This window comes from Doryrhamphus excisus, chromosome 15 (genome assembly GCF_030265055.1).
Source record: "Doryrhamphus excisus isolate RoL2022-K1 chromosome 15, RoL_Dexc_1.0, whole genome shotgun sequence".
Classification (NCBI taxonomy): domain Eukaryota; kingdom Metazoa; phylum Chordata; class Actinopteri; order Syngnathiformes; family Syngnathidae; genus Doryrhamphus; species Doryrhamphus excisus.
The window spans coordinates 17,790,001-17,802,201 of NC_080480.1; the positions used below are offsets into that span (position 1 = coordinate 17,790,001).

Consider the following 12,201-nt stretch of genomic DNA (forward strand, 5'->3'; position numbering starts at 1 on the left):
CGAGCGAGCAACTGACCTTGTGGGCATGAGGTGGTTGTAGTTGAAGACCTTGACAAAAGCCTTGATCTTGGACCTCTTGGCGACCTTCTTCTTGCCCATGGTGGTGGTCACCTTGCGGGGGTAGCGGTCGATGCCAGCCACCAGAGCGTGGCTGTAAGGGCGGTCTGCCGTACCATCATCGATATTCTGGAAGAGGACATCAAAGGGGTTACACAATCTTTACCACATTGGAGGGGCGGGGCAATTATGCTCATCTTTGGCCCTATGTATTGCGTTGTGTGCAGCAAGGAATTATCCAATATCACTTTTTTAAATCTTCTATTGCTGCCAGGATATCGGCTGTGTTCATCTAAACAGGCCCAGGTTTCACACAGTGAGTATAAAGCATCATGGGCCCCCTTTAAGCTAACGTCCAAATCCTGTGCTGGTCCAAATGTAACCTTGCCGGGATACCACAAACTATTCCACAGGAACGTTTCTGGGATTTTTGCTGTTGGGCTGAAAAAACCGACATCTTGCCGGATTAGTAAAACGGTTGCATCCAGACAGGAACGGCTCACTGCGCAAAAAGGATGTAATACACCAGACAAACCTATGCGTGGCGCTGTAAAAACACGGATGGAACCACATGACACATTTAAACTACAGAAGAAGGAACCCATGCCACACGGTCAAATTACATCTGGAGTCCTTATGTAGTATAAGACGTCATCAGAACGCCAACCGGGGTGAGTCAAATCCAAACAATCTGATATCACGTTGACTTGTACGGAATTACTTTTGGTTGGCGATATCGTTTTCCTAAAGCAGCAGATTCCTCGTCTATACAGAAACAAGTTGGCACTTTCAACCTGAATACTTTTCCATCTGGATAACCACTTAACCCCCGGTTCTCTGTCATAACAAAGGTGTGTACTAATGTTCTGCATTGTGTACATTAGTACACCTCAAGTATTGTGCTGACATCCACTTGACAGCCTTGTCCTTTAGCTCGGAGATCCACAGTACACTCATTGGTACTAGTACCCCCGTTTCAGAACCACTGCTTGAACCAAAGACCATGTCCTTCACATGTCAAATACTGTGAGACTTTAATAAAGTCCTACAAAAAAAGCAGAGTATGTGTCATTTGAGTGTGATATTCGTAGTAGTATTTATTTACCTTCACGATGACGGCTTTGCGGCCGGCGTAGCGTCCAGCGAGGACCATCACCACCTTCCCAGGCTTCATAAACTTGCCCATTTCTACAGGAATAAACCAGTAAACCAATAAACAGTCAGGCGAACATCACGACTCACACAAAAACAGTCAGCCGGAAACGGAAACAAAGAAACTACAGTTAAATAGTCTCGATGCTAACTGATGAGCTAGCTTTAGCTTCTAGCTTCCAGCGGCTAGCAGCTACTAACTTTATTTAGCGCCACAAAATATTCACACAAGGCAAGATAAGGGGAAACATTACGGTGTGAGTCCCTGTCAGAATAAAACATTTAACGTGCAGGCTAGCATGTTAAGTGTCTTTACGTTCGGAAGGCTGCCATGTTGGAATGAACACCGAAGGACTGCGGCGCCGCAGTAAATGCACATTTTAATGACTTATTCGGAATAATTTCACAGACATAACAATCGACACTCATTTGGCTGACGGTAAAGTCTCGGTTTGTTTCAATAAAACATTTAAATGGGCCGGATTAGGGACGATGTTTCCAGATTACTGCAATAGAATATTCACTCACTGATGCTGTTCTTCGGCCTCCGCTGGCAGGAAAGGAAGTTGGATAGGGTTTTGTGAACTTTGACCCGCACAGTTGTACGTCACTTCCGAAAGTATGTTTATATGTGGACATTTATGTGATAAATAATAGCTTTAATAAAACCATAACAAATCTAAATATTTGTAGCTATGTCTTTGTGGAATCACAAACAATATTTTACGATTAGTTATTGGATGGTATTGTATTTTAAAAATTACGTCACTTCCGAAAGTATGTTTATATGTCGCCATTTATAAGCTTATAGTTTCGATAACACTATACAAAATATAAAGTTACAAATATTGTCGTTTAATTATTGTACGTTTTTAATGCTTGATTACGTTTGGTGAAATTATAGCTGTGATATTAAAAATGTAATTTGTACATTTATAATGTAAATGATACAAAATGTAAATCTTATGGTGAAATGGTTATGATGTAAAAAAAAAAATAAGTATTCACAATTGATGACAGCTATTTCCTCAGCTATAACACAAATGTACATGTATCCATATACTGCATATATCCTTATATATGCATATATAACCGTTCAGTAAAGTATATGGTGTAGATGGTTTAGATGGTGTAGATGGTGTAGATGGTGTAGATGGTTTAGATGGTAGACTTGCAGCCAAGCAATGGAAGACAACTCGGGAGAAGCACAGCAATGTTTAATCAGTTTCAAACTGGTCAACAGCATAAAACATCATGGGGGTGAACTCCAAAACAGAACTTAGTTCAACATCTTGACATACTGTGTTGGAGGTGAAGAAATAAGATCAATATATATGATATGATATATACGATACGCAATCATCAGCCGGTCTTCTGCTACTGGACTGACGAAGGAGCACAGCAGCTGCTTGGAAAGTCTGCGGAGATGTTTCACCTCTAAAGCTAAAACATGCAGTTCAATAAATAAATGATTCCATCCATAAATAAGAGCTGGCATTAACATAACAAACGGAAAATGGATCTCCTGTTGTACAAGAACGAATGAGCTTCAAGGTATGAGGATGATGTAGTGCCATCATCACTACAGCGCTTAAGCGGCATCTGTGGTTTTTACATTCAGGGAAAGATACTTGCTACTCAGGATGAAACACAGCCACATATTTTACTGTAATCATGTAACAAAACAATAAATATGTTTCTCATCCAATCAAATAAGTCACAAGACAAACAAAAGCAGCAAAATGTTCTTTTTCAGCTAAAAGCAGCAGGTTGCCGTGTGCAAGCGTCCATCTTGGATTACGGTAGCGGTTAGCCTACACGTCTATCCTCGGTAGCGCCGGAATGTGTCGAGGTCATGAAGCTCAAGAAGAAGGCGAGGTCACTTCAAGTCAAAGGCAAGGACTCAACATAGCATATCTTTGGAGGCGTTTAGAAGAGGACACGCGGATGTTTGCAGCATCGTCATCTTGGTCACGTTGTTGCTACGCTACGTCCAGCGTCAAACGTCCGCTCGCTTCAGAAAGCGTCCTTGATGTTCTTCAGCTGTCGCACGGCCAGATCCACAGGGAGGTTAAATTTGAGGTGACTGATGCGCCCCAGGATGCGCAGGGCGCCCTCGAAGCCGGTCTGCGCCATGTAGCTCCAGGAGAGGTAGTGCGGGTGCACGAGCGTTCCCGCCTTACAGAGCAGGTTGAGCCAGGACACCAGACGCTGCTCGTTGAGCGCCATGCACACCAGCGCCTTGAACTCCATGTCTGGACCTCGCTTGTAGCGCCCATGCTCTTTCAGGACGGTGTGGACGGCCCACAGCAGAGACTGTTTGGGCGTGACGGTGACGGGGCCGCCACCTACGGGCAGGCTGAAGGACTGCGAGAGCTGACGAGCGGGTGACTCGGCAAAGGCCTTGCCATTTTTGGAGTGGTAGTACTTGACGAAGAGTTCCCAGGGATGCATGGTCTGCGGAGCGGCCCTGTACGGCAGCAGACAGGAGATGGGCGCCAGCACCAGGCTCACGGTCTGCGACGGCGACACCAGACCGTGGGCCAACAAGTCCTTCAGCGCCATGGCCAGCTCCTTCCTCACGCATGTCGTCAGCTCATCGCGCGGTCCCAGCGCAGCGTTGCTGGTGTAGTTGACCACGTGCTCGAGCGCCGGCTGCCTGCGCGAGCCCAGCACTCGCACCTTCTCCACCACCGCCTCCAGGCGCTGCAGCAGAGGACCGTAGTCTCTCTGGCCTGACTCCTGAGGCCACACGCTCGCCGGAACCTGGCTGGTCGAGCAGCCGAACTGGCTGGCGGCAAAGATCTGCAGCACGGCGAGCGCCTTCTGGATCAGCTGCAGACCCGTCTCCCGCATCCTCTGGGCTTGCTCCGGGTCCACTGCAGCGAGAGAACACAAACCACGTCAAATGGAACCATCGCAAGTCCGAGCAGAGCAGCGGGAGGTCTTCTACAAACCCGTCCTCTTCACTCCGGGGGCTCCGACCCTGCTGGCGGCCGCTTGAGGCTGCTGACTGCGGGCGCCATCAGACAGGAGAGGGTTGCCCACCTCATCTACGGGAACGACACTCGAGTTCAGTAAAGCGACAAAAGCTTCCCGAGTGAGTCCGCGTCGTACCCTGGATGAAGTTGATGAACATCTCCAGGTCTCGGATCTGCGTTTTCAGCTGCTCCACCAGCTGTTCCTTCACACGCGCCGGGTTGACGATCTGCGCGATGGCGGTGTCCACTCGGTGCCGCAGCTCCTCCGGCGACAGGTTGCCGATGTCCTCGTTCAGGTTGACGTCCAGCTTTTTGATCAGCTCGTCGATGATGACCTAAGAAATGCCGTCGGTTACAAACAGGAAGTCGCAATCTGGCCCGCAGAGGCCGTCCCACCTTCTGCCTCTCCATGACCACCGACTGCGGCAGCGAGTCGTAGCTGCCCTCCTGGTAGGCAAAGTGCTCCAGGTCGTCCAGCTGGGTCTTCAGCTGGAAGATGAGATCTTTCTGTTTCTCCCTCTGAGCCTCCAGGCGCTCGCGCTTTTCTCGCTCACTCTGAAAGACGAACGGACATCTTTAGCGCGTCGCAAACACAAACAACGTCACGCTTGGCTTCTACTCACCAGGTCCCCCTGCGGGTGAAGCGTGTGAGGGGACAAATAAAGACTTTTAGGCGGAGCTTTAAACGTGAAGAACAGGAAGTACACACTGGCAGCTACCTGGCTGTGTGTACACAGCAGCCTTCTTCAAACAAGACAAGCATCTACTCGCCACCATTTTTTTTATATACTGCGTCATATATCAACTCATATAACTCACACAAAGAAAGAAGGAAACCTAAAGTGGGAGACATCAGCCGGCAAAAGCAAACATGTGACACGGAAAGCTGCTTTAATCCGCACGGCAACGGTTTCATTTATTTTTATCTGTGTGATGTAACCCTATCAGCAAACGGGATAACACTAGACCAGCATGTCCATATAAAAAAATGAAGTTGGTCTTGGCTCTATAAATAAGAGTTGTTTTTCTGTAGCAGTTTTTTTCTTATATATATATATATATATATATATATAAAGAAAGAACTGATCTTATGAAGTTGGTCTTTATAAGAGGCAGTTTTTTCTTTATATATAGATAAATATAAAAAGAAAAAAATTATCTTATATATAAAAAGAAAAAAATGATCTTATGAAGTTGGTCTTTATAAATAAGATTTAAGTAAGTTTTTTCTTTATATATATATATATATATATATATATTCATTTTCTACTGCTTTTTCTATATAAAGAAAAAAACTGCCTCTTATTTATAAAGACCAACTTCATAAGATCATTTTTTTCTTTTTCTTTTTATATATATATATAAGATCATTTTTGAAGATAGGCAGTTTTTTCTTTAAAAAAAAGACCAACTTCATTTTTTGCTCTTCCTCACAATTTTTAAAGTTTAACTTTCCAAATATTTCAACTTTCTTCTTAAATTATCTTTATTTACTACAATAACAAAACACAAACTGTGCCAGGCGTCCAATCAGATTGCTGCCAATGTCATGTGTTATGGTGCTCGCGGCCACTAGGGGGCATATATACATATATTATAATATAATTATAATATTCTCCTATGTTTATGTCTGATCAGACATAAGTAAATGCCAAAGCCTGGTATTTGGCATTTAGCTGGCACAAATCTCAAGAAAGGAAAAACAGGTTTAAGGACTGACTTACTTTCAGGACTTAATTCAAGTCAATAACTCACGCTAATCTTCCATAAGAAGAACCAAAGCAAGTCACGGTTAGTGTGCATGGCCGACCCACCGTGTTGTGGATCTGCCGGGCGTCGCAGGCCCTGCTGCCCACCACATGCGGGCAGCCCCTGAAGGCGAACTCCTCCAGCTCGGTGAGCATCTTCTCCTTCTCCTCGCTCTGAGCGTGGACGATCTGCTTGAGGCGGAACTGCACCTGGGCGAAGTGCGACGTGAGGGCGAGCAAAGAGGAGTTGAGCTGCTCCTGTTCCTCCTCCAGCCTCATCAGCCGCACCGCCATTTCCTCCTCGCCGGCCGAGCCTCTCTGCCTCGGCTGGCCGACGCTCGCGCTCTCCTCCTCGGGGCTGGCCACGGCGCCCACCGGTGCCCAGCGCTCTCCGGCGCCGGCCAACACGGCTTCGCTGTCCGAGGCCGACAGCTCCTCCGTGGACATGGCGGACGACACAGTCCAATCCTCGACGCCGTCCGTTAATTCTCACTCACTTTCCTGGGCTCTCAACTGCTTTAAGAGGCGGATCATGACAGCAGGTGTATCGCCATCTTGGACAGAATGAGTCATACGTCAGAGGGAGGGGAGTCAGCCAATCACAGGAGGAGCTGGAACATACCGGAAGTGAAGTCGTTTCAAACAAAAGCAGTCCAACCAATACAAACAGGCTGCTTCGTTACACAGAAGTGTAATTTAATGTTACACAATTGTCATAATATTATATTAATATTATCATAATAAAAACATAATGAAATACATTATAAACTAAGAATTTTCTAAAAGATGCACTTTGTCAATCATATTTTGCAGTTTAAAAATAATAAAATTAAAATATCATTATGGGCAATACTGCAGATTCTGTTATCAATCTGATACCAAGTAAATACAGGCGTCATTACAGATACCAATACTGATATCTGATATCTATCAAGGTCATGGGTCAAGGTTGCAGTCACAATAGATCATCAAGCAAAGATTTCTTCTGCCAAAGAAACACAGAGCAGTCAGAGAGTTGGGGATTCGAACCATGTTGTCCTTTTAATGATGAGCCAATACAGTATTTCCATGCAGTTCCTGTCATGAATGGAATGCTGCGTGTCATCGAAAGGTGAAACCAAGTCAGAGAAGCTCAGGGTTCCGGATGCATTGGCCACCGGGGCCGCACGTGGAGCTGGGGGGGCAGCAGTGCATCATGTCACTGCAGCACACCGCCTGCAAAAGAAGGTTGACGTTATTCAACTCTCATACGCGAGTTCACGCATTTCCAAGTAAATACAGATGTTTACTTGTTAGGGGGTTATTTGGCTTCTCAACTTCTCAATTATTTGCATGCAGTTATCGTGTCCTTTCTCATTTCCTTGACAAAACACCTTCATAAATTTGTCTAAAATGCAATTAATTTTACAGTAATTATATGTCTTAATGTTTCATAAGCGATGAAAAAAAGCATCTAATTCCACCTGACTGCGTTATTAAGTCTGCTGTTTCTATTTTTATTCTACAGCTGGAGATGTGGCTCATACGTTAGGAACAGGACAGCATCCCCACGCTGTTGCCGAGGTCCTGCAGCAGGTCTGTCCATCATCACACACGGTCTCGTCATCACACCACACGTACTGCGACTTTAAGGTCCAGACGGGTGCCTGCGGTGCGGTCACGGAGGAGGAGACGGCCGGAAGTTTTGTGTACCACGGGATCGCCGCGCCCTCTTGGACGCACTTGGCCCTCTGCTCGTCACACTTGTAGTGGTGGGGGCAGCAGTGCTCCCCATCGGGGCAGCAAACGGCCTGGGGAAAGTCCAAAAGGAAGCGATACTTAGCGCTTAGTTCTGCTTTCAGAAATAAATGCTGAATCAGGGCAAACAGGACCAGATTATGAAAGTGAAAGTATAAATCATTGAATTAATAATAGTAATAAATACATGGGACCAGTCTAGAAATGAAACAAGCAGCATTGAAGGCCGAATGATGCGGTTTCGTGATGCTGCTTCTTGTAAGAACCTCCAACTGGCTAAACCACAACAAAAATGGAGGACGCGTAGCAGTGATGCGTTCACCTGAGGTAAAGGACAGCACCCCCACTTTCCTGCCGGGATCTTACAGCAGGTGGAGTCTTCCTCACAAGTGTGTGTGCGGTCACAAACCACATCCCGCTGGCGTGCATCCTGCTTGGGGATTGCTGGTACTTTCCTCCGCCAGGGAACGGAACCCGAGTCCATATCGCAAGTCTGGGCGGCCGTGTTGCAAGTGGAACCTTTGGGGCAGCAGTGCCGTAAATCCGTGCAACAGACCGCCTGGAAACCACCACAAAACAATCATTCAGCAAAGACGTCCAAATCAAAAACGGCGGCCATCATGTTACCTCTGGTAGAGGACAGCAGGACCAGCCGCCTTCTGGGTTTTTGCAGCACGTGTGGCCATCTTTGCAGGAGACATCTTGGTCGCACGGGACAGAATTGGCTGGAACGACAACAACATCATCCAAAAGTGAGTAACCAGCTAATCAGCAAGTGTGACCTGTGGGAAAGATGGTAGTATGCATGCTGGAGCCTATCCTACACTTGTCTGTAGGAAAGATGCTATTAAGTATGTACAGTAGGAGCCTATCCTACACTTGCTTGTAGGAAAGATGCTATTAAGTATGTACAGTCAGAGCCTATCCTACACTTGACTGTAGGGAAGATGCTACTAAATATGCTGGAGCCTATCCTACACTTGCTTGTAGGAAAGATGCTACTAAGTATGTACAGTAGGAGCCTATCCTACACTTGACTGTAGGAAAGATGCTACTAAATATGCTGGAGCCTATCCTACACTTGCTTGTAGGAAAGATGCTACTAAATATGCTGAAGCCTATCCTACACTTGCTTGTAGGAAAGATGCTACTAAGTATGCTGGAGCCTATCCTACACTTGCTTATAGGAAAGATGCTATTAAGTATGTACAGTCAGAGCCTATCCTACACTTGCCTGTAGGGAAGATGCTACTAAATATGCTGGAGCCTATCCTACACTTGCTTGTAGGAAAGATGCTACTAAGTATGTACAGTAGGAGCCTATCCTACACTTGACTGTAGGAAAGATGCTACTAAGTATGTACAGTAGGAGCCTATCCTACACTTGCTTGTAGGAAAGAGTATGCTGGAGCCTATCCTACACTTGCTTGTAGGAAAGATGCTACTAAGTATGTACAGTAGGAGCCTATCCTACACTTGCTTGTAGGAAAGATGTTACTAGGTATGCTGGAGCCTATCCTACACTTGCTTGTTGGAAAGACGCTACTAAGTATGTACAGTAGGAGCCTATCCTACACTTGCTTGTAGGAAAGATGCTACTAAGTATGTACAGTAGGAGCCTATCCTACACTTGCTTGTAGGAAAGATGCTACTAAGTATGCTGGAGCCTATCCTACACTTGACTGTAGGAAATATGCTACTAAATATGCTGGAGCCAATCCTACACTTGCTTGTAGGAAAGATGCTCCTAAGTATGTACAGTAGGAGCCTATCCTACACTTGCTTGTAGGAAAGAGTATGCTGGAGCCTATCCTACACTTGCTTGTAGGAAAGATGCTACTAAGTATGTACAGTCAGAGCCTATCCTACACTTGACTGTAGGGAAGATGCTACTAAATATGCTGGAGCCTATCCTACACTTGCCTGTAGGAAAGATACTACTAAGTATGTACAGTAGGAGCCTATCCTACACTTGCTTGTAGGAGAGATGCTATCAAGTATGCTGGAGCCTATCCCACACTTGACTGTCAGAAAGATGCTACTAAGTATGCTGGAGCCTATCCTACACTTGACTGTAGGAAAGATGCTACTAAATATGCTGGAGCCTATTCTACACTTGCTTGTAGGAAAGATGCTACTAAGTATGCTGGAGCCTATCCTACACTTGCTTGTAGGAAAGATGCTATTAAGTATGTACAGTAGGAGCCTATCCTACACTCGCTTGAAGGAAAGACGCTACTAAGTATGTAGAGTAGGAGCCTATCCTACACTAGACTGTAGGAAAGATGCTACTTACTGTGCTGGAGCCTATCCTACACTTGACTGAAGGAAATATATTACTATGTATGTAGAGTAGGAGACTATCCTACACTTGCCTGTAGGAAAGATGCTACTAAGTATGTACAGTAGGAGCCTATCCTACAATTGCCTGTAGGAAAGATACTACTAATTATGTACAGTAGGAGCCTATACTACACTTGCTTGTAGGAGAGATGCTATCAAGTATGCTGGAGCCTATCCCACACTTGACTGTCAGGAAGATGCTACTAAGTATGCTAAAGCCTATTCTACACTTGCCTGTAGGAAACATGCTACTAAATATGCTAGAGCCTATCCTACAGTTGCTTGCAGGAAAAATGCTATTAAGTATGTACAGTAGGAGCCTATCCTACACTTGACTGTAAGAAAGATGCTACTAAGTATGTAGAGTAGGAGCCTATCCTACACTTGCCTATAGGAAAGATGCTATCAAGTATGGAGCCTAAAGGTACGCCACAATCTAACTTGCCAGACCTGATTGGCGACATGTGACCTTTGAATGTGTATCCTGATTGAAAAGAAGGCAACGCTATTGAACGCCATCGCTTGTTTCTCACTCGCCATTCATTGGTCAGCGCGCTTTCAGGCCGTGTCATGTGATCCAGACACTTCCTTTACCAAAGAAGGGAAGTGCGTTGCTTCAATCTAGCCTAGCGTCATCAACCACTTCTCCAGCATTGCATAATCGTTTGCGTGAATGGGGAAGATATTTAGGCTCCGACCTCTCTGGTTCTCCCAGTTGGCCCTCCTCCTGGCAGGCAGCTTTTCCCACATGGGCATGTCTTCCCCGGAAGACCGGGAGATGCATCTGGAGTGTGGAACGTCACACCAGGTGTCTTCGGGGCAACAGTGGCGCTTGTCTTCGCAGCACACAGCCTGTCGGCGTTCAGAGGGGGAACGTCATTGTTTAAGGGTAGGGGGGCCGGGTTAGTCATAAAAGCGGCTTGGACATCACAGTCAGCATTCCGGGTGTTTTCCCGTTTGAAGCTAAATCAGCATCCCAAAGAAAAGAGTATACCCTTGGCGCGGGGCAGCATGCCCACTTGCCCTCTGGATTCTCACAGCAAGTGGAAGCATTGGGACACTCGGTGGCTCCGCCAGGGCATACGATCACTGCCGGGGAGGCTTCTGCTTCAATCCAAAATGTCCGCAAAAATTAAGATTAAGGAAAATTGCACTTTAGTTTGGAATTTTGCCCAACTTCCACAATCCTTATGTGAGACGTGAACACACATCCTTGTCTTTTCCGTGTGTTCTAAAGATATAAAAACAGATAAACGCGGCAGCTACTAATGCTAGTCGCTAGCCGGCTAGTAGCTAGCTGGTGTGGCGATGTGTCACTATACCAGTAACGGAGTTTCGATGTCGCTGGAGCTTGGATAGAATGGAGGTCACATGATGGAAACTGAGCATTCTTTGTTTTTTTATGGGCAGAATAGATTCTTAGCTGCCTCTTTATCTGTTTGTGTATCTTTATAACACCAAATAAAGAAACACATGTATTCATGTGTCACATTAGGATTGTGGATGATGGCTAGAATTCCATAAAAAGCAAGCAGGTGACCAAAGGTGACCTTCTTTACCCTCGTGGGCATGGACCAGGACCAGCACAGTCCAGCAGAACACAGACAGTCTCTGCATCTGAATCGGCGGAAAGGAGGTAAAATCACATGTTTGCATTTGGATGAGCAAATAAATAAGCTGAGGGGTCATGGAGATTTTCTCTAAATTGCAATGAAATTATTGGAATGCATATTGTTTGTCATATTCAGTCAAATTCCTGTTTTTTGCTAAAACGTTTAGTCATACTAGGTTGACTTTCAGTTTCACTTGGTTAGAGGCAAAAGTTACAATTAGGACAGAATTTAATGCAATAAAATCCTAAAGATTCGTAATAATACTAACGATAATGAAAAGAAACACCAGCAGGTTTGTGCGTGTCTTACCTTGACAAGGATTTGAACCTTTCCTGAGGACAGTGTTGCAAATGTTGCAAGTGTTGTCTTGGACACGCCCATCTACAGTAGAAACCAGAAAGGCAGAATGGGAGGTGGCCATGCCCATATTAATGTCACTTCTGTTTTTACATGTAAACTACTGGAAATCATTAGCATACCATTTTTTGACTATTGGCAAATTGCTAACGTTTGGTGGATAAAAAAACGAATAATACCCGACTGCCTGCTGTGACATTATACTGGCATGCC

The 12,201-nt window shown here is 45.4% G+C and overlaps 3 protein-coding genes across 3 annotated transcripts in view; all 3 read right to left on the reverse strand.

Annotated features, from left to right (window-relative positions):
• rpl27 (ribosomal protein L27) overlaps window positions 1-1,813 on the reverse strand; it is a 2,574-nt gene extending 761 nt beyond the window's left edge. The window contains exons 1-3 of the mRNA XM_058048625.1: window positions 1,738-1,813; window positions 1,163-1,245; window positions 17-186 (exon numbers count right to left, since the gene is read on the reverse strand). Of these exons, the coding sequence (XP_057904608.1) occupies window positions 17-186; window positions 1,163-1,243 (251 nt within the window). The 5' untranslated portion in view covers window positions 1,244-1,245; window positions 1,738-1,813. The remainder of the gene's footprint in view (window positions 1-16; window positions 187-1,162; window positions 1,246-1,737) is intronic.
• Window positions 1,814-2,411: 598 nt separating this feature from the next.
• rundc1 (RUN domain containing 1) lies at window positions 2,412-6,523 on the reverse strand. The gene is made up of 5 exons (XM_058048484.1): window positions 6,005-6,523; window positions 4,587-4,745; window positions 4,327-4,525; window positions 4,167-4,262; window positions 2,412-4,088 (listed from the first exon to the last, which is right to left on the reverse strand). Exons 1-5 carry the CDS (start codon window positions 6,383-6,385, stop codon window positions 3,226-3,228), a joined length of 1,698 nt encoding a protein of 565 aa, XP_057904467.1. The 5' UTR covers window positions 6,386-6,523; the 3' UTR covers window positions 2,412-3,225.
• Window positions 6,524-6,754: 231 nt separating this feature from the next.
• Window positions 6,755-12,133, reverse strand: grna (granulin a). The gene is made up of 9 exons (XM_058048566.1): window positions 12,111-12,133; window positions 11,941-12,012; window positions 11,578-11,635; window positions 11,013-11,125; window positions 10,717-10,870; window positions 8,303-8,400; window positions 7,998-8,234; window positions 7,465-7,728; window positions 6,755-7,153 (listed from the first exon to the last, which is right to left on the reverse strand). The coding sequence occupies exons 1-9, from the start codon at window positions 12,111-12,113 to the stop codon at window positions 7,061-7,063; spliced, it is 1,092 nt and encodes a 363-aa protein (XP_057904549.1). The 5' UTR covers window positions 12,114-12,133; the 3' UTR covers window positions 6,755-7,060.
• Between the last annotated feature and the right edge of the window lie 68 nt (window positions 12,134-12,201).